This window comes from Pristis pectinata, chromosome 15 (assembly GCF_009764475.1).
Source record: "Pristis pectinata isolate sPriPec2 chromosome 15, sPriPec2.1.pri, whole genome shotgun sequence".
Classification (NCBI taxonomy): domain Eukaryota; kingdom Metazoa; phylum Chordata; class Chondrichthyes; order Rhinopristiformes; family Pristidae; genus Pristis; species Pristis pectinata.
This window is the reverse complement of record NC_067419.1, coordinates 10,129,074-10,156,068: the sequence shown is the minus strand read 5'-3', so window position 1 is coordinate 10,156,068 and position 26,995 is coordinate 10,129,074. Positions and strand designations below refer to the sequence as shown.

The 26,995-nt window shown below is 43.7% G+C and overlaps 1 protein-coding gene across 1 annotated transcript in view; it reads right to left on the bottom strand.

Moving 5' to 3' along the window:
• LOC127578251 (contactin-1-like) overlaps positions 1-26,995 on the bottom strand; it is a 659,394-nt gene that overhangs the window by 24,543 nt on the left and 607,856 nt on the right. The window contains 1 exon segment of the mRNA XM_052030032.1: positions 22,616-22,775. Within this exon segment, the coding sequence (XP_051885992.1) occupies positions 22,616-22,775 (160 nt within the window).

Here is a 26,995-nt window from a genome sequence, read left to right as displayed (position 1 = left end):
TAAATAAAGTTTTTAAAGTTCTAAAGTGTAAATCTCTCACTGCCTGAAGCTATGCCTCGCACAAAGGAAGATAGTGGTTACTGAACGTCAATTGTCTAAGTCCAAGAGCATCACTGCAGGAATTCCTTGAGGCCAGTACTCGACCCAACTATCTTCAACTGCTTCATCAATAATCATCCTTCTTTCATAAGGTCAGAACTGGGGATGTTCAATGATGACTACTCCATATTCAGCGACGCTTGGTGTAAGTGGCCTCTTTGCACCACTGCAGTTCTGGGGATATCCACAATTTTTAATCTAAAATGTAATTCTCTATCACAATATCACAAATGAATTTAAAACAAAACATGCCCAGACTTCCTTGGAATTAAACGTGGGAATATGTGCCAGTGACATAATTATTGACTTCCAAAATCCTGCAGAAAATAAGACGGACATCTTGGACTTGCGTATCTTCAGATAAGATATCTTTATTAGTCACATGTATATCGAAACACACAGTGAAATACGTCTTTTATGAAGAGTATTCTGGGGGCAGCCCGCAAGTGTCGCCACGCTTCCAGCGCCAACATAGCATGCACACAACTTCCTAGCCTGTACGTCTTTTGGAATGTGGGAGGAAACCGGAGCACCCAGAGAAAACCCACACAGACATGGGGAGAACATACAAACTCCTTACAGACAGTGGCCGGAATTGAATCGGGTCACTGGCGCTGTAATAGCATTACGCTAACCGCTACACTACCGTGCCTGCAACTGTACTGTACTGTGAACTGTACTTACCGTGCCTGCAACTGGACTTACTCTGAACTGTGAATGCTCCTGCTGTTCCAATGATGGGATTGATATAGTTTAAGTTTTGGGTCAACGGTGATCCTTCGGATGTTGTTGGAATATCAGTGAAGACTGTTCAACGCCCTTCTCAGCTGCTTTGCAGTTGAAATCTGTGTTGCATGAAATCTTCCTTTGGGCACAATTGATGGTTTATTTTAATGTTTATTTAATGTTCCATTTTATTCTTCCTTCTTGTGTTCTGTTGACCCCTCTCAAAGATGCTCAAATGGGTCCTAAACTTTTGCATGCCTCGGTATACTGACAAGGGAATGCAAGGAAATCTTCCTTTTTATCCAATCGTCCACTGAAAGCACAATAGAAATGCCCTGAAGGTTTGACTTTAACTAAAGTCACCAACAGAATGCAAGGCAAGCATTCCAAACGATGACGTCCTTTTATTTATTCATTCTGACCACTTACAATGGACACACTTTTCATTTCAGCACTGTGTAAACACAGATCCTCTGTCACCTGTGGATTTGTTTAGTTTATTAGCAGTCAAGCTAATCCACCAAGGCCCTGCTGTGGTGTGTAAATGGGACATTTGTCTGTCTGCCTGCCTTTCCAGCCCATTAAGTGGTGCTGGACACTCAAAACAACAGGACGAGAGAGCTCCATGCAATAACTGTGTGTCCAAGGACTGTGTAAGTGCAAAGTGATTTATAGCCTGGCATGAAGAAAGCCCCAAATTTGTTTTGCTATGTGTCAGACCACACCTAAATATCCTCCGGCTCTGGGCATGGAACGAGAGACGAAAAACTAGCTGTAATGCAGCGGCAGGAAGCCGAGTGTAGCTGCAGGCCAGAAAATCATCACTCAATTCACAGTAAAAGTGAATGCACTGTTGTTAGTCGCATGGAGAGCCACTGACAGGTAATTAACCCTTCCATGACAAGGCTCATAGCCCTTTAAATGCTTCTACCAAACAACAAGGCTAGGCACAGATTTTGCTCAGAGACACCTACGGAATCCAATCATATGATGACTTCAGAGGTGATGCATAAAATGGGCGAGATCAGCCTTTTCATATCCCCACCCTTTGATCTCAAAGGTGTATAACAAGCAGACAAATTGATTCCCCCTTATTTTACACCATAATGTGAACTTAAAGTTATCTGGACCAAGTGAGGAAATGCTTCCTGACATCAATCCCGAACTTCTTTTTACCAGTTTATACACTTGTTTTCTCATCACTACCTTTAACCTAATCAAGCATATCGACCTAGAAAGGGTCCATGTAAAGCTCAAAAAACAACCATGCAGTCAAAAATCACATCAATGCAATGTTAATGAATTTAGCACACGTTCCTGAGTTGATGCTAGTTAATGTTGTGTGAGGATCTGGTGTACCTTTGAGCTGTGTTTCTGCACCCAGCATGCCAAGTAACATCAGCAGTTGTGCATTGCCCAGAATTTGTTAATGGATTCGTTTGAATCACAGTCCCTCCATTCACCCATCGAAGAACTAGCTTTTTAATAAGACTGAAGGCTCAAACGGAACAATATTAACAGGGTCAGTAGCGTAGCAAACTGGGTCAACAGGGTCAGTAGCATAATGGTCTGTCCCGTAGCAAACTTCAAACTGGGATACGGGGAAGTGGGGGGGGGGGGGGGGTGGTGGTGGTTCAGCAGATCCCAGCTCAAAAGGCACCACAGTGGCTAGTTGAACTGCTGCCTCACAGCGCCAGTGACCTGGGTTAAATTCTCAGTTTTGCAAATTCTCCCCATGACCATGATCATGAGGGGCAGAGATAGGAGGAATGCACGCAGTCTTTTTCCTAGGGTTGGGAATCAAGAATTAGAGGGTATAGGTTTAAGGTGAGAAGGGAAAGATTGAATCAGAATTTGAGGAGCAACTTTTTTTACCCAGAGGGTGGTACGTGTATTGAATGAGCTGCCAGAGGAAATAGTTGAGGCAGGTACAATAACAACTTTTAAAAGGCAGTTGGACATGAACAGGAACGGTTTAGAAGAATATGGGCCAAATGTGGGCAAATAGGACTAGCTTGGATAGGCATTTGGTTGGCATGGACCAGTTGGGCTGAAAGGCCTGTTTCCATGCTGTATGACTCTTTGACCATGTGGGTTTCCCCTGGGTGCTCCGGTTTCCTCACACACCCCAAAGCTGTGTGGGTTAGTAGGCCAATTGGCCGTTGTGAATTGTCCCCAGTTTGTGAATGAGTTGATGGAGATGTTCTTGCAGGGAAAATCGTTGGGGGAAGGGGACTGATTTGAGAGCTGAAATGGACTTAATGGGCCGAATAGTCTCCTCCTCCACTGTAAGGAAAAATGGCAAATCCAGGGGTCACAAATGCCTGAAGAAATGCTGAACAAAGGGGAGTGATCCCATGCTTTTCAAATCAGAGACGAGTATAATCTGAAGTAAGATATCTTGAATAAAAAGGTGGCACATATGGCAGCAAGTTGTTCGGGAGGTTGGTACAGGCATGTGCCCTTTCTGAATGCCTGCCATGCCGAATTAGATTGAAGCCAAATGCCCCTTGCAAGTGAGAGGGAGGGTGGTCCTTCTTCCACATGCGGTTGTTACTTGTGGTTGGTCCAGCAAACAACACAAGTAAAGCAAAAATGTTGGAAACACTCGGCAGGTCAGGCAGCGACTGTGGGAACAGAACCGGAGTTAACACTTCAGGTCAAGGACCAGTGGGCAGAACAATACCGGTGCCCACAAGTTTCTCTCAGCAACAGATACATTGCTCTCACAATGGGAGTCACAGAAACTTTGTGTCAAGATGCAGTGGTGGGGGGTGGGGTGGGGTGGAGGTGTCACAGTGGCAGAGCTTGTATAGCCTCTACCTCACAGTGCCAGAGGCCTGGGTTCAATCCTGACCTCAGGTGCTGTCTGCGTGGAGTTTGCATGTTCTCCCCGTAACTGTGTGGGTTTCCTCCAGGTATTCCAATTTCCTCCTATATCCCAAAGACTGGTAGGTTAATTGGCCACTTGAAATTGCCACTAGTGTGCAGGTGAATGATAGAATCTGGGGCAGTTGGTAAAATTGTGGGTGGGGAGAATAAAAAATGGGATTAATGCCGGATTAGTGTAAATGAGCTATTGACGGTCAGCATGGACTCGGTGGGCTGAAGGGCCTGTTTCCATGCTGTATCTCCCTGTGACTATGAGGATTTGTCAGCCTGTGTCTGCTGAGACACGCCACAAATGATATTTTGCTGCTCACTGCTGTATACAAGAGGTCATGAGAAACTCGTTGGCAAGTATTTCAGACAAACGTGACTTTTGCATACTTTCCTCGAAGGAACATTTGACTATAACACACGGCTCTGAAAAATTGCAGGCACTCACGGCTTACGGATATCTCCCAGGCAACTTCCTACAGTGCACCCTCTGCAAACACTACTCATCGGCGGTCCATCAGTTTCCTCTGGCAGGATTCCCTTCCCATCAGTGCTGCATGCACTAATTTCTTGCCAATACTCTCTCAATGCAGAAGGATTGCTGGTTGTATTCTGGTGTGACCATATGAGGGCTACTGCCTGAGGTGAGATGAAGCGTGCAGCCAACACAGGAAATTCAACATGAAGCAGAGCAGTGTTTGATGAGGGAGCACACTGTCACCCTTTTTGAACTAGTGCCAACAAACATTGCAAAGTTTTTTTTAGAGACTTTTGAAATTTTGTTAGGTAGATTGCTAAACTTGCTCTGGTGGCAATAAAGTGGTGCATATAAATTTTCAGGCCACGGTATCATGCAATTTTCACTCGCATTCTTGTTTAGCATAGGTCTAATAATTCAATTGCACAGCACTGTTTTATATATGTAACATGACTGAATTGGTGTAAAACTGATTTCAGAATGTGATTTCATGCAGTGTCTAATGTGACTGTGAATTATGTGCATCCCTGTGTTTACTGGTGTCAGAATGAGGGGGTATCCATTTAAGACAGACGAGGAAGAATTTCTTCTCTCTGAGCTTTGTGAGTCTTTGGAACTTCTTGCTACGTAGAACTGTGGGCAGAGTCCTTGGGTATACTTAGTATCAGTTGTGGGGAAATGCATTAATGTGGACTAGAGGAATGTTGGATCAGATTGAGCTTGAGGGGCTGAACAGTCTACTCCTGTTTCAACTTTTTATGGTCTTGTACCAGCTTATTTTTACCTCTGGTCTGAGGAAGCAAACCAGGAGTAGAATGATTTAAAGTGACAATTAACCTCACATGTAAGATTAGTGCGGATGGGTGCTTGATGTCTGGTGCCGATGTGCTGGGCCAAAGAACCTGCTTTCATGCTGTATAACATTTGGAAGGGAACTTGAGGTAATTACGGAGTGTCCAACTCAAGTAACAGCTCAATCTATGCAAGGGCAAATAAAGATGATATGAAATAGCTCAATCTGCAAAGGAAGGAAAAGGGTCAAGTGATACAACACAAAATGCACTGAGCAAATGACAATGAGTAAGACAGTTCAGGAAACACTTGTTTTTTGGTAAAATCAAAGATTAAAAAGTATTTTCAAGTACAGGGTCAGAGTCAGTACTCCTGACTAGGAGGACAGGACCTTAATTTGTAGGTCAGAGCGGGAGGAAAAAAGAGCATGTGACAGTCACCAGAAGGTGACCATCAAGATTCCAAGCAATGAACCGTGACTATTGTCATCATTAAATATTACGTCATTATATTGAATGTACATGCTTACAACTAATACATCTGCGGTCGTAGAGGTTGGTTGCAGTCACAAACAAGTTACTTGAGTTGGATTAAATTTGGAACCTTTAAGGTAGGAAGAGTAATAGTTGGCAGAAATGGTAATTCTTACCAGCCCCTAGAACTGACAAATCAAGAATGGTTCAGACGTGAAAGTGAATCACCCAGTTTAAGGGCTGGGCATGCGTAACTGGGGAAGAGTTTCCTCTGTAGTGTCTGACTTGGGTGAACCGCCAACAGTAAAATGATGGGAGAGAGAGGAATGTGGAGATGAGTGCCTAATGAATAGTTCGCTGCCTGAATTTCCTCTTCACAAGGGTCTTTGCACCCCAAGGAGAAAAAGTCTAATAGCCCTTTACAGCCATTGGAGATAATGAAACACAAGTACCTGGAAGGCCGAGTGGGAAGCCGAAAGGCAGGTAGCACAAAATTGATGGTTCATTTGTAAGGGAGTCCGGGGGCATATTCCCTGGAAAAATGTGAATTTTATATTAAAAGTAGATTCTTTAAGCACTTTTGCACAGAATAAATATATTTTTACCATCAAAGGGATGTCATGTGCAATAGACCAGACCACCACTTCCCCAAGAACAACCTCAGCAATCATTCTTCCATGTCCAACTCTCCAACCTTCTTTCTAGACTCTCTTCTCTTCTGAGACTTTCAGGTCAGATTGGTGCTCTTCTGCGTCTCCCTCAACAATGTAAGGGCTCACTGCAGTCCAACCCAGTTAAAAAGATACTATTGTTCCATTCCTTCCCTCCCCCATTCCTAACCATTTTGCATTTCTTTCCGCCCTTTCCGAAAGTGTATGCTGACGCAGTTGACGACTCCCTGGCCCACAACAGTGATGCAATGTCCCACTGTCGATTAACGCTTACTCCAGCACCTAAACTCAATGCTCCACTCTTTGTCCCATTACATTAGAGGGATCTTATTTCGGTTCAGAAAGGATTTGGAAAAGGGTGTTACTTTTCAAAGGTTGTGCTTGAATTATCACATAGTAGTACGTTTAACTACAGCACCAATTCGGTGAATTATAATCGTGCTTATATCTCCAAAAACCTTAAACAATAAGCAAATTGCTAAAGTGCTTCAGCAGAGGTTAAAAGTTGAATGAGATGGCCTGTAATCCATAATGCTTGGGAGAGTGTAGTGGGAAAAAAAGAAAGAAGCATTCAGGCTGCAAAGATAGTCAAACAAGAGGAAGTTTTCTGAAGGATGAGGAAAAATTAGTAATGTTTGGAATTAGAAATTGTGCTTCGCCTAAAAAGGTGCTTTGCCCAGTTTGAGAGCAGGACAGCTTGTGCCTGGTTTGCCATTGGTCCCCAAACAGTGACAAGGCAGAAGACATTGTGCAGTGCAACAGGCCTGTTCTTGAGTAGCACTGCCCCAGTGAGGCAAACAGAAGAAGCCAGTTGTCCGCAGATTGTGAGAGAGTGCAAAGGCGCTGGTGGAGGCAAGGGCCTTGGGTCAAGGTTGGATTGGTGGAGTAAGGAACATCTTGGGGAGGAGGGTAGGGACAGGAGAGGGATTTGGGACAGAGAAGGCTGGAATGGGAATGAAGCGGTGTCACTCAAACAGAAAACATTGGGATGATAAGAGAGGTGATCTGGTCCCTGAGGACATCGGCAGTGAGGGTTATCATCTGCACATGTTCATGTTCAATAAAATACAGCTTTGACAGGTATACTAGTTCTATTATTGCAGTTTAAAGATGACAGTAACTTTTATGTATCACTCTCTTAAATGTACAACCAACTCCTGCAATTGTTCAGTCTTTTTTTTGATCATGTGTCGTATTCTCAACACTTCCCCTCTGAGTACACCTTTTACATTAGCTTCCCAGAAATGGTACACAAGTGGACCTCACAACCTCGAGGAAACAACTTTATGCCTGAGCTGGCAGCAGTTGACTAAAATATTGGAGAAATCCATCAACAGCACAATTTGGACACACTGTGACTTTAATCAAGCTGTAGAGGTTACTGACAAATTCTGTGATTTTAATACTGAGCTAGAGCTGTGTTTTTCAGATAAATATTCAAGACCAGGGATCCAGCAGGCCCTTATGCTAATTCCTAATCAGAGCTGAAGCCCATAATTTTCCAAGATGTCCTGACCCTTGGTGTGATATCCCATTGCCTGCACACACCAGGAAAAACTAATCCAAAGGGTTCACTTCTGCATCTATGACATGTACTTTTTCAAGGATTCCAAAGTACAGTGAGCCAGGCTCATCTGCAGTTGACCATTCTAACGATATCTACTTATTGTATCTTGAAGTTCATTGCCTATTTTTGTTCCTTCGGCGATGTGACTGGACAGAGAGGGCAAGGCGATGGACAGCAAGGTTTTCAATGGGGAGCTGAAGGTAACGGCTTTGTTTTCAGGTGTTTACCAAGAAGAAAATTTTACCTCATCCAACCATTTGGATTCGACTGTTTTCAGTAGTTTTTTAACATGCATAGTGTTTACTACACCTCTAGTGGCTGTACAAGGTATAACCACTTTTTAGCTGAGGTATTGTTGAGTGTCATTTGCCAACATGAAGGCTGATGTATTGTCAAGCGAAGTCTCCAAGGTACAACATATAGATGAGAAACAGAAGGGAGGAAAGGTTATATCTCCTTGAGGAACTCCAGAAGTAACAGTGGGGAGGAGGGAAGACACTGCAGGAGACCAAAGAAGTCAAGAGTTGAGGGGTTGGGTCCCACTCGTTGCATTATGGAAGGCAGACAACAGAGGTAGATGTCAAATGTGCCAAAAGTTGCACAGAGACAGGTGAGGAGTTATGGTGTTCCATAGCCGCCATTGAAAAGCATGCCATTTATGGCTGAATTTGTAATTAGAAGTTTATTTGCAGTAGTTTTATTTGGATTCCCAGCCCAAGCATCGAAAGCTAAAATCCCAAATGTGTTCCTGGAATTAAATATTTATTCATTAGTATTTACATGTGAAAGCACTTATCAAATTTTCATATCAAAGTATGGAAAGTACTGAATTATGCCAAAGTACTAATATTATGTCGAGCAAGTAAATATTTTGTTGCGTGCAGAATGTAGGTAATGGACTGCACGGGCTTTCCCTTTCATTGCGATCCAGCGCATGCCTCACACCGTGGAAGGAGTTCACAGAGAGATTGAGAGAGGGAGAGAGAGAGACAAATATTTTTGCAGATGAACAATTTTCAGGATGCCAGATCTAGTTTCTCACCAGCAAAGCTATTTTTGAGCTGAAATATACTTATCAGACAGCGTAGAGATATGACATGATTAACCGTTTAACCATGAGCCATAACCCCCTAATTCTGCCTAGCTCCCCCTCCCCCCTGCGCCACACACACCCAGCCATCCGTACCCTTTGCAGACAATTGGGTGATAAAATGCAGGAAATGGGAGAGCAGATTTAAACTCCTGGCATGTGTACAAATGGCATGGTGCCAGTCTTGGCTTAGTCAGCAGTTGAACCATTGACTGATGCTGAAGTGGCTATTCAATTGGGAGGAAGCCGGAGAAAAACAAATCAGATGACACGCTGGGGGTCCTTATAAGAGTGGCACTGTGCCAAACCACAGGGATACTGATTTGCCTTGTAGGACCAGGAATGTGATGCATTAGGGACATCGGCCTTTGAAGGCTTGGGCTTCTGACCTGTAACCTGCAGTGCAGTTTGCTTGTTATTTCAAGTGAGTTGGCTGTTATCTTCCTTGTGTAACTTTGGTCGTCTGGACACAGTCTCTACTGAGCAGAAACTGGTAAGGTTTGCTCTCCCCTGCCTACCCTCCCTACCTCAGAAAATCACAGAGCATAGTCCTGGAGAGGAATGCACAACTAACGGATTCTCTATTACACGCTATGCCTTTAGAAGAGCAGCCTGAATGGTCCCATTCTCCTGTTTCTGCCCTGAAACCCCTTCCTTTTCAGGTACGTATCTAACTCTATTTTGCAATTTGCTTGTTCTTCCACTGCTCCCTTCAGACCTCCATTCCAGGATCAGTAAACAAACAAAGTGTCCTAATCTCCACTGTGGTTCTTTAGACAGGAGAAGACCTCACTTTAGATAAATAAGTAACAATGTAAAACAACGTCGAGTCCCAGTTGGAAAGAGCATCTTAGCTGTCAGCCCACACAAACGTTGCTGCAATAAAGATAGCAACAACTCCTTTTAGCCAACACATGGGAATGATTATCTCTCCCGAAAACATTCACTTATCTGAAAGGATTTCCTTTTAACTGTGCAAGTGGTGGGAAAAGAGCAAAGCTGTACTGATGTAATGTTTGTCCTCCTGAACCCATTGGTAATTTCCTCCCTCCTTCGAGATAAATGGTGGAAACGCAGACATCAGAATGAGGACGAGAAGTAACACTGGAGCCAACTCTAAAATAAAGGTGTCAGAACTCCTGGATCCATGCATAATTATGACACAACAATACTATTCATGTGTGCTTGTAACTGCTTTCACTCAATTCTAATAGTGCTCTATGAACCAATCCTCATGCCACTAAGTTCTTTTCTTTCAGTACTTAAAGGTGTTAACATAGTTCAGGAGGAGGTGAGTTGGCCTCACCACAGAGATGTGAAATCTAATGTTGTCTCAAGTCACTGAGCACCTCCCAGTCTGAACACTCCTGGTTCAAGCTCAGGGTGAGAGATGAGCACAAGGTCCAGTGCTGTACAGAGAGAGCACTGCATTGTTGGAGGGCCTGACAGACATTCAGTGTAACTCAGACCCTCCAACTCCACACCAAAGCCACAGGCACCTGTGCCTGAACAGGGCATAGAGCGCATCTAGTCTATGGAAAAAAGAAACGATCCCATCATTTCCAAATTCAATAGGCATGACCAAAATCATCTTTTTCTGTAAATCGCCATTAAGATTCAAAACAATATGCAGCACAGAAACAGGCCTTTCACCCTGCCTCATGCATGGCAACCGTGATGCGTTTGTATGCTAATTCCACTTGCCTGCATTTGATCCGTATCCCTCTATTCCTTTCCTATCCAAGTACGTCCAAATTCCTTTCAAACGTAACTGTACCCTCCTCTACCACTTCCTCGAGCAGCTTGTTCCATATACCCACCACCCTCTGTGAAAAACTTACCCCTCAGATCTCCTTTAAATGTCTCTCCACTCTCCTTAAACTGCACTCTCTGATTTAAGAACCTCCTTCCCTCCCACCCTAGGAAAAAAGACTCTACCCTATCTCTGCCTCTCATAATTTGATAAACATCTATAAGGTTACCCCCTCATCCTCCTGCATTCCTGTGAGAATATACATAGCCTATTCAATCCCTCCATTCCAGGCAACATCCTGGTGAATCTCTTCTGCGCTCTATTCTAATGCTACCACATCCTTCCAGTAGTGTGGCAATCGAGACAGTGATCACAAAACACTAGAATATAGTTGAGGTCTGGGGTGAAATTAACTTAAACTTACCAATATGCTTGTATTGCTAACGCTATTGATTTAACCCACTCGTACCAACTGTGTCGGACACTTTCTCACCTGTACACTGTACTGGCCCATACACTTACCATTGCGAGAGTCGAAGGGATTAAATCAGCTCAAGGTAAGTTATACGAACTGATCACTTCTGAATAACTGAGGGTCTAACAATGACCAAAAAAAACCCAGGATCTGCTGCTCACTTGGGAGACAGTAAGAGTTAGTGCTGCTGACATTTTCTTAAAAATACTCACTGACCGGAAAATCCAATTAAGAAATTCATCCCTCATTAAAACATGCCTGAAGTTATTTCAGAAAATATTTACTTCCATTTTTAGCACAGAGAAATTCTTTGAGGCAGTGACTTATAAACAAACGATCAGATTCAACAAGGAAAGACTAATGGGGGCACAAGAGATGCTGCGGATGCTGGAATCTGGAGCAACACACACAAAAGGTGCTGGAGGAACTCAGCAGGTCAGGCAGCATCCACAGAGGGAAATAAACAGTCGATGTTTCGGGCCGAGACCCTTCATCAGGACTGGAAAGGAAGAGGGCAGAAGCCAGAATAAGAAGGTCGGGAGAGGGGGAGAAGCACGTGCAGGCATGTGATAGGTGAGTCCAGGTGAGAGGGGGAAGGTAGGTGGGTGGGGGAGGCGGGAGATGTCAGAAGCTGAGAAGTGATAGGTAGAAGAGGCAAAGGGCTGAAGAAGAAGGAATCCGGTAGGAGAGGGCAGTGGACCAGGGAATAAAGGGAAGGAGGTGGGGAATAGATGGCAGGTCATGAGGGTGGGGGAAGGGGAAGAGGGCCACAGGAATGAGGGAAGACAAAGGCGGGGCAGGGGGAAGGAGGGAGATAAAAGGGGGAAGAGGGGAGGGGTAATCGGAAGTTAGAGAAATCGATGTTGAGGCTGTCAGGTTGGAGACTCCCAAGGCGGAATATGAGGTGTTGCTCCTCCAACCTGCATCTGGCCTTAACGTGGCAGTAGAGGAGGCCGTGGATAGACATGTCAGTATGGGAGTGGGATGTGGAACTGAAGTGGCTGACCACCGGGAGGTCCTGGCTGTTGCGGCGGAAGGAGCAGGAGGTGCTCCGTCTGACGGAAATGGGCGATGGGCAATGAGGGGATAAATACACAGTTTCTGAGGGAGAGTGGAATCACAAGAATGTATGAAGCAGGAGGAGGCCCTTCAGCCCTTCATATCAGCTCTGCTACTCAATACAATCATGGATGATCTTTTACCTCAGGGTCACTTTCCTGCACTGACTCCATACCCCTTGATTCCCTTAATATCTAAAAAATGCCTTTAATGCATTCAGCGCTTGAGCCTCCACAGCCCTCCCGGAGAGTGAATTCCAAAGATTCACTTAATATGGGTAAAGAAAGTTCTTCTTACTGCAGACTTGAGCAGCCACCACCTTATTTTGAGACTACGATGCCCAAGTTCTAGACAGCCTAGCCTAGGGAAACCTCGTTTCATCATCTACCCTGTCAAGACCCATAGAGTTTTGTATATTTCAATGAAATCACCTCTTATTTTTCTCAGCTCCAGACAGTATAGGACAGTATAGACAATATAGATCTCCTTAACTTCTCCATATATGACACAGCTGCCATCCCAGGAATCAGTATGGTGAACAATCTCTGCACTCCATCTGCTGCAAGTATATCCTTCCAAAGGCCAGGGAACCAGATCAGTGCGCAATACTCCAAGAGGAGTCTCACCAGGGCCCTGTGTAATTGCAACAAGATGTTTCTACTTCTGTATTCAAATCCTGTTGCAATAAAGGTCGTTGCACACTTATTTTCTGAATTGCTTGCTATACCTGCATGTTAACTTCCCGTGATTCGTGTATATGTATGCTCAGGTCCCTCTGAACACCAATACCTTTCAAGCTCACACAATTTAAAAAAAAACTCCACTTTTCTGTTTTAGCTACCGAAGTGGATGACACTTGTATTCTATCCACCATGTCCTCATTCATTCAATTAATGTGTCTATATGCACCCTGAAGACTCACTGACCTAAGACCAAGCCCACACTGCCCCTATCAGTAAAGTAATTATTTTGGTCATCAGCTGGACTGTAGCCCACTGCCCAGTTTGTTTAGAGGATGAAATAGTCTGCTCTTCACTCAGCTGATGATATGGAGTTCTCGGTTCAAGTCTGCGCATTGAAGAGGCAGCAGTCACCAATTTCATGTCCTTCCTTTCTCCATTGGCAAAATGGTCATGGGCATTAAGATGGTGGGCAGGTAATGTTGCTCACATGCCCGAGACCAGACTCCCAAAAGAGATGCACTCTTCCTATCATTCTGTCATGGGAAGGGATTACCAAGTAGGTGGAGGGAAAGAACATAGAATAGTGCAGCACAGAACAGGCCCTTCAGCCTACAATGTTGTGCCGACATAGCTAATCCCTCCTACCTACAGAATGCCCATATCCCTCCAGTTTCCTCTCATTCATGTGTCCATCAAAGTCCCTCTTAAAGCCCCCAATGAATTTGCCTCCACCACCCTATCAGGCAACACATTCCAGATAGCCACCATCCTCTGAGTAAAAAACTTACCCCTCACGTCTTTTCTAAACTTACCCCCACTCACCTTAAATGCATGCCCTCTGGTATTGGATCGCTCAACAATGGGAAAAAAAGATATTGCTTGTCTACCCTACCCATGCCCCTCATCATTTTATACACTTCCAACAGATCACCCCTCAGCCTCTGCCACTCCAGAGAAAAGAGCCCAAGTTTGTCCAGCCTCTCCGGATAGCACATACCCTCTAATCCAGGCAGCATCCTAGTAAACCTCCTCTGCACCCTCTCTCAAGCCTCGATATCCTTCCTAGAGTGAGGTGACCAGAATTGCACGCAATACTCCAAATGCAGCCTAATCAGAGATGCATCATAACTTTTTGACTCTTATACTCAATACCTCGATTAATAAAAGCAAGCATTCCATAAAGATTCAAGGAGGTAACATCTCCCATTGACTCTTGGGAGTCTCTGGCCCACAACTGTTCAAGGTGGAGAAGAAGCATTTGGGATAGTGTTGAGAACCTTGAGTCCATGAATTGAGAGCACACAGAAGCCCAGCATAAGTGGTGGAAGGAGGGCACCATCTCATAACCTACCCATCCACCTGCCCCATCAGGGGAAAAGTCTGTAGGCCCCACATTGGTCTCATCAGTTGCCCTAGAGCCCAGAGAACTGGTGTGGAAGCTCCCTTGATCCTGAAGGACTCTCTGAGGATTCCACAGAAAAAGAAAGCATGGTAAGTGATTTGCTCAGTTACATGCATGAAGCATTGCTATCTCTCATTATTTAGCTGGTAAGCAGGCAACACTTTAATACAGCACACTAAAATACAGCAGTGCCCCAAGCTGAAAATGTGTGAGGCTCCCTCTGTAATCCACAATCCAGGCTGTAAGCACATATGTACTCAGGGACCTGGAACACCAATCCATCAGTCTCCTCTTGGGACGAACAGTGAGTGTCAGCTGATTGGTCCTTTACATTCCACCTGGGTCCCTGCACAAAAGCAGAGCTTGAAGTCTATATTGACAGATATATTGCAGCACACAACCTCATAGTTAGTGTGAGGTAATCAAGGTGTAGAAAGGATAACCATTAATTACTTTGATTTGAGTTTCCCCAATTCTTGAATTTGTACAACTGTATGAAAACTTATTACGATGATCAATAACAAAAAGATTGAAGTGAATATTAACACCCAAAGATATAGGAGAACACTCTGATCTCCAAACTCTATATCAACTTTCAGTGACAATGAAGTGTATAACTTTCCATCTCCTGGACACAAATACCTTCGAGGAACCCATGTGTCTCACACTGAATTCTGCCCGCCAGTTTATGCAACATGCTTGGCTATGTTAAGGCTGACGCACAGACGAGTTGTAAGATTAGCTGCTTCAGTGAAATGGGTTTATTTAACCACCTTACGCGTGTATTAGCAGCGACTAATGATGACTGAACCAGCAAATCAGACAGGAGAAGTGTTGTAGTGCTATGGTGTTTTATGTATCAAAATGTCATTGGTATTATTTGTCAATAACTTTGATCATTGTTAGAGAATCAGATTATACCAATTTGTTTCCATTGTTTTGTAGTTGGTTCATTTGGATTTCCAATGATTGCAGATGCAAGCTGTGTTACCTCATTTAGGTTGCTTTTAATTGTAAATACAGGCTGTCTCCGGGTAATGAATGGTTCTGTTTTTACAGATGTTCATAAGTCGATTTTGCTGACAAGTTGGAAAAAAACACAAAAATCACTCGATATGGTAACCACACCTCCATAGCATTCTACTGAATGGCATCAAAAGCACATAAAACTGATAAGAATGAACAATTACTAAAAGTGTAGAGAGAGAGGAAACTAGTTCTGCCTTTTGCAGGACTGATTATGAACATATGTTGGACTTTTGAATGGAATAACAAAATTGGAGCTCATTAGTATGTAGGGGTGTCCATAGGTCGGCCATTCTGAACCTGGGGACGGATCATAAGCCCAAATGGTGAGTGTTGGAAGCTCAATGAGGAACAGGCCCAAACTTTCCTTGCGTGATGCTCACGCACCCCCCCCCCCCCCCCCCCCGTGCATTTCTTATGATTAACTGGTTCAATAAGTCAGAAATTGTCAGGAGCAGGCATGGTAGTGTAGCGGTTAGCATCACACTTTACAGCACCAGCGACCCGGGTTCAATTCCCACCGCTGTCTGTAAGGAGTTTGTACGTTCTCCCCGTGTCTGCGTGGGTTTCCTCCGGGTGCTCCGGTTTCCTCCCACATTCCAAAAGACATATGGGTTAGGAAGTTGTGGGCATGCTACGTTGGCGCCGGAAACGTGGCGACACTTGTGGGCTGCCCCCAGAACACTACGCAAAAGATGCATTTCACTGTGTGTTTTGATGTACATGTGACTAATAAAGAAATCTTATCTTACATTGTGATATTGGCAACCTTTTCCTTACGAGCCCAAGGTGGCGAGGGCAACATTAGCCACTAAAGAACATTTGCTTCTACATCGTGCAATTCAGGTGTACACATCCTGGATAGAGTATGACCAGAGCTGCAGCTATAAGTTAACAGCTGAGGTTCACTGTTACACTGTCTTTGGATAAGAACACAAGAGAACAGAAGTGAGTATTCAGTTGAACTTGCATTAGTACCTTCTCTTTCTGGGACTAATATTCTTTGTGTGATACAATTCTTTGCCTGTTTTAAGCAGTTTGAGGTAGGGTTGTTTTATGACTATTAAGGTAGGTTAATCTCAGATGTGCTAATGGCCATCCCTAGTTCAAGACATGGTGAAACTTCGCAGATCTCAAGAGACCACTGTAAACATGAAACAACTGTTGGACTGGAGCTGCAGCTTTGGCCATTTACGGAACACTTGGAAATGCAACAAGATGATGCAGATATGCGTTTTGATGCAGCGTGAATAATGGATGCACTAATGCAGTGCTCACAGGGCTGAAGGGATCTTTAACTGCAGCTGGAAATAATTAGTTTGCTTTGCAGATCGAGAGGAAATGATATGGAATTAAATTGCAAAATGGCCTCAGAAACAGCTTCCGAAAGGCTCAAACAGCTGTGCAAAAGTAGGCAAGGAAAGCATTTATCAAATAATCTTGAATGTGAAATACAACACACATTTATGAAAAAATGAAAGTCCTCATCACCCTAAAACTTTTCATCATGTTTATCACATTCAAATGGCACAATGAGAGATGAGTTCAAGAATATGCATGGGTTGAGTATATCCCTGTGGGTTGAAGAGGGTAAGTTAATGAAAAGAAACATGTAATCAATCTCCGAGTCAATCCTGGGATTCAGCTCACTGGTGAACCCCCGTATTCAAACACTCAGATGGCTTATTTGTTAAGGTAGATTCCTGCAAAAGCATCAAGTGATGGTGAGGGGTCATGCTCCATTAACTACCAATGAGGTTCTGCTGAGAGACTTCGAGGACCTTGGCTAAAGATTTATAAAGCTGGTTTAACCTTGAGGTAAATAACCTTAGCCACAAACATATAACGTAGGTCTGAACGTACCATGGAGATAAATGTGTCCTTCAAGGAGTGGTACAAGAGGAAGGGGTTTTATTCATGGACACTTGCATCATGACTGAAGGAAAAGAGAGATACTCCATTGGGGTAGGCTGCAATAAATGGGCCTGGCTCAATGCCCTGATGAATGTTATAACTTGGAGTGTAGATCAAGCCTTAAACTAATAACGGGGTGGGGTGGAGAAGGGGAGGTTACAGATTTAAAAGGAAATGTCAAGATCATGAAACTAATTGGATCATGATAGGCAGGGACAGGAAGGGACTGGATACTTAACTGTAATAGTGCACAAGTAAACTAAGTCATTGATGGAAAAATGGCAGAGAGGAAAAAACAAACGTGTTGTATTTGATTGTACGAAGCATTTGTAATAAAACAGACAAAATATAGAACTAAATAGTTTTGACACAGCAGCTAAAACAGAAACAGTATGCTGTGGGGTAACGAATGGGAATTCGTTTTTATATCACTCCATCCACTGCAGCTCTGCTGCAGCGTGTCCCTGTGTTATGAACGGTCAACTTACGGACACCCGTACATACAGTCGACCTTCCATAATATTATTAAATTCAGAAGTCCGACATACGTACAAATATTCGTTCCTATGAACGGCAGAATTAGTATCCTCTCTCTCTCCATTTCTAGTAATTGTATTTTATTATCAGTCTAATATGTTGTTGATGCCATTCATTACAACACTGTGGAGGTGTGGTTACCATATTGAGCGATTTTTGTGTATTTTCCAACATGGACAAAATCGACTTAAGGACATCTGTAAAAATGGAACCTATTTGTTACCTGGGGATGACTTGCATTTGAGGGGCTGCACAGGTGATTTTCCATTCCATTTGCAGTGTGCTGTCACCTACTCTGAGGGCTTCCTTGGGTCACAGGAGGTAACTGCTAACAATCTGAAAATTACTGAAGGAGCAGTAAAGCCAATTCTCCATTATTACCTCTCAGCCATGGGTTGTGTGACGATCACTCCGAGTGTGCACTTAAAGCTACAACTCAAAGACTTGCAGCACAGGCTTGACCAGGTAAGATAAGATAGCTTTATTAGTCACATGTACATTGAAAACATACAGTGAAATGCATCTTTTGTGTTGGGTGTTCTGAGGGCAGCCCGCAAGTGTCGCCACGCTTCTGGCGCCAACATAGCATGCCCACAACTTCCTAACCCGTATGTCTTTGGAATGTGGGAGGAAACCAGAGCACCCGGAGGAAACCCACGCAGACACAGGGAGAACGCACAAACTCCTTACGGACAACAGCCAGAATTGAACCCGGGTCTCTGGCACTGTTATGCTAACCACTACTACCCTGAAGAACAAGGAGAAGGGCTCAGTCTATAAGTCCTAATCCCCCCAACAAAGCACAGGGATCTACACTTTAGATCCAGTTCTCCAAAGAGCAATTTAACTGATGGCTAAGTTTTTTAAAATCAGTGGCCACGATGACATGTGACCTTCTGCAGGCAGAGCTTTACCCAAGGCACCGTGCCTGACCTCTGCCTGTTGGGGCCAAGGTAACATCAACCTGAACTTCCCAGACCATTTCAGGAGCAGTGACCGTGAATCTCAATTTGCTGTGCACAACAGCATTAGGGAGAATACTCATCCTCTCCACTGAAGTGGTAAGGACGTTAACAGCTTCTCCTTGAGTTAGAGCATTTACAAGGATTGCAGTCTTACAACAGTTCAGAGAGTGACTGTCTGCACTCAGTGGCTTCACATGCCTTATTTACACTTATGCCTGCGCTGACTGCCATATTTCAGCTGCCATTTTGTGTGAAGGGCTGGCCAAGAACCATCCTTTTCATCCTTGGCTCCTAACTCCAGTTTCTGCAAAGGTCATAGTCAGTCAGCATAGATGCAGGCCCTTCAGTCCATCGAGTCTGTGCTGACCATTAACACTAACATTAACATTAACCCCATTTTTTATTCGCCCCACATTCCCATATACTCCCTCCAGATTCTACCACTCATCTAAACACCAGAGGCAATTTACAGTGTCTTTAGGATGTGGGATGAAATCAGAACACCTGGAAGAAACCCACATGGGGAATGTGCAAAGTCCTCACAGGCAGTACCAGAGGTCGGGGGTGAACCCAGCTTGGTGAAGCTGTGAGGCAGCAGCTTTACTATCTGTGCCATCCTAAAGACACCATGACTTTTGTCAACAACCATCTACTTCCTATGGTGAGAGATTACTGTGAGGCTCAGACTAAACACATCATCTACAGTGGACGTTACCTACGGTCGCTCCTACAAAGCATGGTCTAAGTTCATAGTAAAAGCTGCTGGGATCACCAGAAGGCAAGTGAAAGGTTCCTCAAGGAAGATTCTGATATCTGTGGCTGATCTGCAGTTCTCTCCAGAGAGGGTTGGTTACCTCACATTGATTGGCTGTGAGCTCTTTCACCGCACAAATACATCGGCTCTGCCTTTTCACAGGGCTTTCCAAAAGGAATCGGAGGAAGAAAAGGTGCTGGTGGTGGCAAAGGAGTAGAAGGTTGGCAGATGGTGACAAAGGAAGACCATCACTGTATGTGCTGTCACTGCATCTCGCAATACCTGGAGATATTCCTGACCACCACACGCACAGGCAGGAAGGCAACAACCAGAGAAATGACCAGCCCCATTCACACTATATGACTTTGGTGTACAACAGCTAAGAATCTACTGTGTGGCTCAGACTAACTGCAGCGGACTTCACTCGCAACAACAAACAAACTGCTGGAGGAACTCATTGGGGATGATAAGCATCTGCGAGGGGAAAAAGAATGGTCAATGGCCTGGCATCAGGACTCAACGTACAGATTTCTTCCAGCAGTTTGTTTTCAGCTCCAGATTCCAGCATCTGTAGTCTCTTGTCTCTCCAGACCTTGGCTTGCAGTTGCCTCTGCAAGCCAGAACCAAGTTTCACAGGAAAAGCAGAGTCAGCATGAAGTTGACTATGACAGGAAAACAGATTTGACTAAAGGACTCACCGTTCCTCAGGCAGCTGGGGAACAGTGAAAAGCTGACGATGAAGGCATCACTCCCTTGCCTTGAAAGGGATTCCTGCCTTTTGCAGCCAGACAGTTCCAATGGTTCTGATTTTGTGGAAGGCAAAACAGAGATAGCTTGATGATCAGCAGCTGTGCTCACGAGGGTTACTCAGCACACCCAGAGGAGGCATCCAGTGAAATCAACTGGCTTCAAATACACTCTGCAGAGAGCTGATATAATTCAAGTTTCTCCACCTGCAACCGGACCAGACTGTACATTTTGCTCACTCAGTAATGCTCAGGGTAAGAAGACGTTGTGATTTTCTCAACGCAGTTATTAACAGACACAGTGGTTCTGTTACCATGCTATATCGGTCTCCTTCGGGGCTTTTCCTCAAGAGAGAGGGCAAAGCATGGTACTGTGTGCCAATTGTTGACCTTGGCAAATTATTGTTGCCATGTCGAATACTCAGACAGAATGCTAGTTGTACACAAGCCAGGCGCTGAATGCCTTGACTATCACCAGTGCACGGAATGGAAATCATGAAAACTACAAGCCACCGAACTCCTTTAAGCATCCTTGATGTCTCTTTTCCAAATGCAGATTAGTACTGAGGACTTGACAGCAGTGGTGTCAGTAGACATTTCACACAGTGCTGTAATTTAGTAGACTGGTGCCCATTAAGAGCCAGAGATCTGATTTCTATTTGGGCCAGCAGATGTGTGGCATTGAACACCACCACACCGTCAGCAGGAAACTGAAGTGTTGGGTACAAATACACAAAAGGCATGTTCACTGGGATTGGGATGGAGTACCACATCCAAGCTGGTCCAGCATGAGGAGGCACTGGTTTACTGCCCAGTGCTGGTTTAGTGCACTGATTTAGATTCGAGAGAACTTCTGAGCCAAAGAGTCTGCAAGGGGACAAGTGATAAATCGAGAATAATGTGGGAAATGTGAGGTCATTCACTTTGGAGGGAGGAACTGAAAGGACATTTTTGTTTCCAGAAACTGCTACAAACTGGGGTGCAGAGGGATCTTATAAAGTAAACGTGCAGGTAGAGAAAGCAAGTGGGAGGTGAATGGTATGTTGGCCTTTACTGCAAGGTACTTGCATTAAAGTATGCAAGATTAATTGAGACTGTACAGCGATTTGGTGAAATCTCATTGGAAACACTGTGTGCAGTTTTGGTCTCTGACCCCAAGGAAGGATCTCGTGAGTTTCTTATCAGGCACCACCTTGTGAGGATTAAGTGCAGTACTTTCTCCAGATTTCCCATACAGCTCAGATCTCTGACATTGTGGTTCTTTGTGGCTGCACCTTTGGAACAAACTTACAGCTTGGAAATCTAAAAATTTTTTTTAAATTTTACTTACAGCGTGGTAACACGCCCTTCTGGCCCAGCGAGTCCGCGCCACCCATTTAAAACCCATATTAACCTACCTGTACGTCTTTGGAATGTGGGAGGAAACTGGAGCACCTGGAGGAAACCCACGCAGACATGGGAGAACATAATCAAGATTGGGCATGTGTTTTACTTCAAACAAATTAGGAGAGAGAATTCATGTGCCACATAAAAACTGGGGAATTGAAGCAGGTATGAGCCGTACTGTCTTGCAGTCAGGGCAGTTGTTACTTGGACAAGTGTGGGTTGCTCCTTTGAGAAAGGTTGAATAACATTGGTCATACTCACTGGGGTAGGGAAGACTGAGAGTTTATCTCATTCAGCTGGGCAAGATTCTGACAGAAATTGACTGGGAGGGTACTGAGCAATTGCAGAATGTAGAGCGGCATGGTCTCAAGGTAAAGGATGGTCCTATAGGGACAGAGCCCTCAGGATGCTCAGTTTTTGAGTATATTCAAGGCAGGTTTATGGATGTTTGGATACTAAAGGAATCAGAGGATATGTGGATCTGGCAGGAAAGTGGATGAATTCTGGATCAGCCATCATCTTAATGAATGGGTGAAAAGAATTGAGAACTGATTCAATTCCTTACAGTTTTAAGTGCCAAAAGACTCTGCCTGCCTGATGCGTTTGAGGCAAAACACAAGGTCAGCCTTGATTATCAAAGCCTGTAACAGGAGTTCCAACCTCTAAGAGCCATGTTTGTCCTCTTGTGTCAGAAATATGAGCAAGGTCTGGAGAAATTGCGGCTCTTTACCTCCTTGTGGTGGTGACTGCCGGGGAATTAATGGGATCCTCAACAACACAGAAGTGGTAAATACAGGCTAACGTCAGTACGATGAGGCAAAACTAGTTAGAGCGAATGAAACAGCCAGATTAGTCAGAGATCAGGAAGAAATTCTTTCCATAATAAACACTTCCAGTTAACATCCAGAAATATTAAGAAATGCACAAAAAACAAAGTCATGTTTAAGAAGGAGCTATAGATTTCCTTTTCCTTCCCCCACCATCACACCCCCAGCTAACAGCAAGTTACTGCCTTCCTAGTGCTGAGGATTTGGGGAAAGGAAGATCACATCCCTCCTCCAGCGTTCTTGGAGCCCTCCGTAACTGGATCAGATACCTGAACACACAACTTCTTAAGAAAACATAGCCCATCAACTTACTTTTGGAAATCTTGACTGAATTCACGGCACCGTCTCCTCCTTCTCCGTAGGCTCTTACTTCCACGATGTAATCCCCCTCATCGTGAATGGGTATGTTTATATTGTGTCCGATGGTCTGCAAGAGTGTGCTGTTTACTGTGCCATCTCTTCGGTATAGCACCTAAGAAAAAATAGAGAAGACCTTCATTAAATGTTTCATAAAACGGATTAAATAACCTGCTTGTATTTCTCAGCTAATTCCTTTCAATGTCAGCCTAATATACAAGCTGTTTGGTGTTCTTCCTTGCCAGCAGTCTCAGGGAGACGGCAATATGCTGCAAGGGCGGAATGGACAGAATAACAAAAGAGAAACTTTAAAGCCAACAAGTGTGAAGTGATACATAGTGGAATGAAGAGGCACAATTCACAGTATTTTAAAGTGGATGCAGGAACTGAGAGATCCAGGATAACTGCACACGTCTATGGGAGTGGAAAGACAGGTAAAGAAGTAGTTAATAAACGTTTTGCAATTCTGAGTTTGAGAGATAGCTTTATCAAGGAAGGCATGCAAAACCAAATAAAATATTGGGCTGAATATTGTGCCCAATTTTGGACACCACACTTCATGAAAGATGTGAAGATACAGAATAGATTTATGAGCTCTGGTTCCAGGGATTATAGTCATGTCGATAGATTAGAGAAACAGTGTTTAAATCATGGAGGATTTAGATAAAGTATATGTGAAGAAACTGTGTCCTGCAGCTCAGGGATCAATAACCAGGGGGAAAGATTTAAAGTGATTATCAAAAAAATGTCAAAAGTCACATGCAAGTAAACCTTTTTCTCAATGCAACAAATAGTTGGGAGTGAAATTCGCTGCTAAATGAAGTTGTGGAAAGAAATTTAATAATAGTTTTCAAAATGTAATATAATAAAGACTTAAAAAAATGAAGGGATATGTGAAAGATCCAGGCAGTGAAACAAACTGTTTCGGGGGAGAGAGAAAACAGAGAATTACGGATCAGATTGTCTGACATCAGTAGCAGGGAAAATCAGAGAATCCCTCACAAAGGAAGTAGTAGTAGGGTATTTGGAAAATATTAAAGGTAGATTCAGCAAGGAATTACAGAAGGTAAATCATGTTTGTCAAATTTATTGGAGCTTTCGGAGGTTGGAACTCACAGAAAAGATAAATGGAGGGTGTCTGGGAGGTGTATTTGGACCTTCAGAAGGCCTTTGATAAGGTGTCACAGATATTATTGAACAAAATTAACGCACATGCAATTGGTGACAATGCACTGGTTTGGAGTGGGGACTGCTTAATGGATGGAGAGCAGACAGTGAAAAGGTGATCAAAATTGGAGAATAATGTGGGAAATGTGAGGTCATTCACTTTGGAAGGAGGAACAGGAAAATATTTTTGTCTCCAGAAACTGGTACAGTGGTGTGCAGAGGGACTTTACAAAGTAAACATGCAAAATTGGTAAATTTGTGAATAGATTTATTATTTTCACATGTACTGAAGGTACAGTGAAAAACTTTGTTTTGTGTGCCATCCACACAGATCATTTCATTACAACAGTGCATTGAGATAGTACAAGGGAAAACTATAACAGAATGTAGAATGAAGTGTTACAGTTACACAGAAAGTGCAGTGCAGGCAGACCATAAGGTGCAAGGCCACAACGAGACATTAAGAGTCCATTTTATCATATCAGTGGGATAGAAGCTGCCCTTGAGCCTGATGGTATGTGCTTTCAGGCTTTTGTATTTGCTGCCTGATAGGGGATACAGAAAGCAGTGGGAAGGTGAATGGCGTGTGGCCTTTACAGCAAGGTTCTTGTAATAATACATGCAAGATTAGTTGAGAATGAATGGTGATTTGGTGAGTTCTCATTTGAAACACTGTGTGCAGTTTTGGTCTCTGAACCCAAGGAAGGTCTCATGAGTTCCTTATCAGGCACTGCCTTGTGAGGATTAAGTGCAGTACTTTCTCCAGATTTCCCACACAGCTCAGATCTCTGACATTGTGGTTCTTTGTGGCGGCACCTTTGGAACAAACTTATACCTTGGTAATCAAGATTGGGCATGTGTTTTACCTGAAAGAAATTAGGTGAGAGGATTCATATGCCACATAAAAACCACATGGAAACGTAGCAGGTGTGAGCCATACTCTCTTGCAGTCAGAGAAGCGGTTACTGGGATGACTGTGGGTTGCTCTTTTGAGAAAGATTGAATAACATTGGCCATACTCACTGGGGTAAGGAAGATGAGAGATGATCTCATTAAGACAGACAAGATTCTGACAGAAATTGACTGGGAGGCTACTGAGAGATTGTAGAGTGCATGGTCTCGGGGTAAAGGATTGTCCAAAAAGGACAGAGCCCTCAGGATTCTCAGAAAACAGACAATAAAAAATAATTGGGATATTTTCCAGTGGGTGGCTGTGACTTGAAGGATTCTGTAAGGATCAGTGTTGTGACCCCAGCTGTTCACAACCTGTGTCAGTGATTTGGAGGTTGGGACCAAATATAATAAAACTAAATGTTCTGAGGATGCAAAGCAGAGTGTCAGTGTGGGTTGTGAAGAGGATGATGTTTTCCCTGGGTGGAGAAGTCTTGAAGCAGTCTCGGAGTATGATGATGGCCATCCATCAGTGTGTGAAAGCTTCTTCTAAAAGGAGAGAGCACTCCAACTTCATTTACTCTGAATAATCCATCGGCATTTAATGTCGTCCTGGACATTCCACTGCTATCTGATTCTGTAGACACAGAATATCAACAGTATCATAGAAAAATTACAGCACAGGAGGAGGACATTTGGCCCGTCATGGCTGTGCCAGGTAACTGACTTTATTCATGTTATTTTGCTGTTTCAACAAATAGCTAAATAATTTTCAATGAAATTGGCTTCAGCAAGCGATTCTACCCCACTTACACACCAGCAAGCCCTATGCAACAGTTGCTAATTGGGTATATATTAGGATTAGTCACATTTTAAGGATATTTGCAGAATAATAAGACAAAACTAAAATTATTTAAATAGTTTCTTGGGCAATTGGGTCATGCACCAATGCATCAGGACTGTAAAATCAGCGACAAAGGTCAATTCAATGTCCAAAAAGCAAAACAACTGCAGATGTTGGAAATCTGAAATAAAAACAGAAAATACTGGAGATACTGGCATTCTGAGGTGACCACACCTTCCATTACTCCCCGGTATGTTCTTCCATCTCCACCAACATCCACTGCCCTTCCATGTGAGATAGAACTCCTCTCCTTCTTCCTTTTCCCTTCTCATCACTGAGGAACTAAACCACTGCTACCAGGTGAAGCAGAAATTCACTTGCGTTTTTTCCAGTCCAATATATGTGGCCAACGTCATCGGCACCCAGTGTTCATTCTGGATTTCTCTTCGTAGATGCTGCCTGATCTACTGAGTATTTCCAGCATTGTTTCTGTTTTCAGATTTCTCACATCTGCAGGGCTTTGCACCCCACAGTTCCAGCATTATCTTTTGTTTCTCCTCTGTTTTCATTCAATGTCTATGTACACCTCCTTCAGATAGATAAGCTACATTAACAAGCCTTCACCGTTCCATCTGAGCCAGTGCTCTCTCTTGGTCTTACTCAATCACTTGTTCTCTCTGCTCTTCTCTATCGTTCTAACTTTTCTCCATTCTGACAGAAGACCAATGATCTAAATCTTAACTGTTTTTCTCCCCATAGACCTGCAGAGCATTTTCAGCATTCTTGGTAAATCTGCTGCTCCCCAATAGATCATGTTGAAATGGAGCAGAAAGCCTTCAGAAACAGAAAGAAGCGAGGGTAACACAGTGGCCCAGCTAGCTGAACCGCTCCTTCAGAGCACCAGAGACCCAGGTTCAATCCTGATCTCTGTTGCTGACTGCGTACAGCTTGCATGGTTGCTCTGTGACCGTGTGGGTTTCTTCCAGGTGCTCAGGTTTCCTCCCACATCCCAAGGACCTGTGGGTTGATATGTTACTTGGCCACTGTAAATTGCCCCAAATGTGTGGGTGAGTGGGAGAATTGGGGGGGGGGGGAGGTGGAAGTTGACCAGAATGTGCGAAGAATAAAGGATGGGGTTAATATAGAACTAGAGTAAATGGGTGGTTGATGGTTGGTATGGACTCCGTGGGCTGAAGGACCTGTTTCTTTGCTGTATGTCTCTATGACTCTAGAATGTGGGAAATACAAAGCAGAACCTATCCAAGTATAGTGATTATTTCACCATTCAGTTTTACATCCTGTCAAACCACCAGTGAAAAATCCTGGTAATTTTTCCACTCATATTTGTTCTCTTCTGTGCAAGATGGAGCTTCAACAAAAGAACAACCACAAAAGAAAAGAAACATGAACAGACAAGTGAAATCAATGCTCAT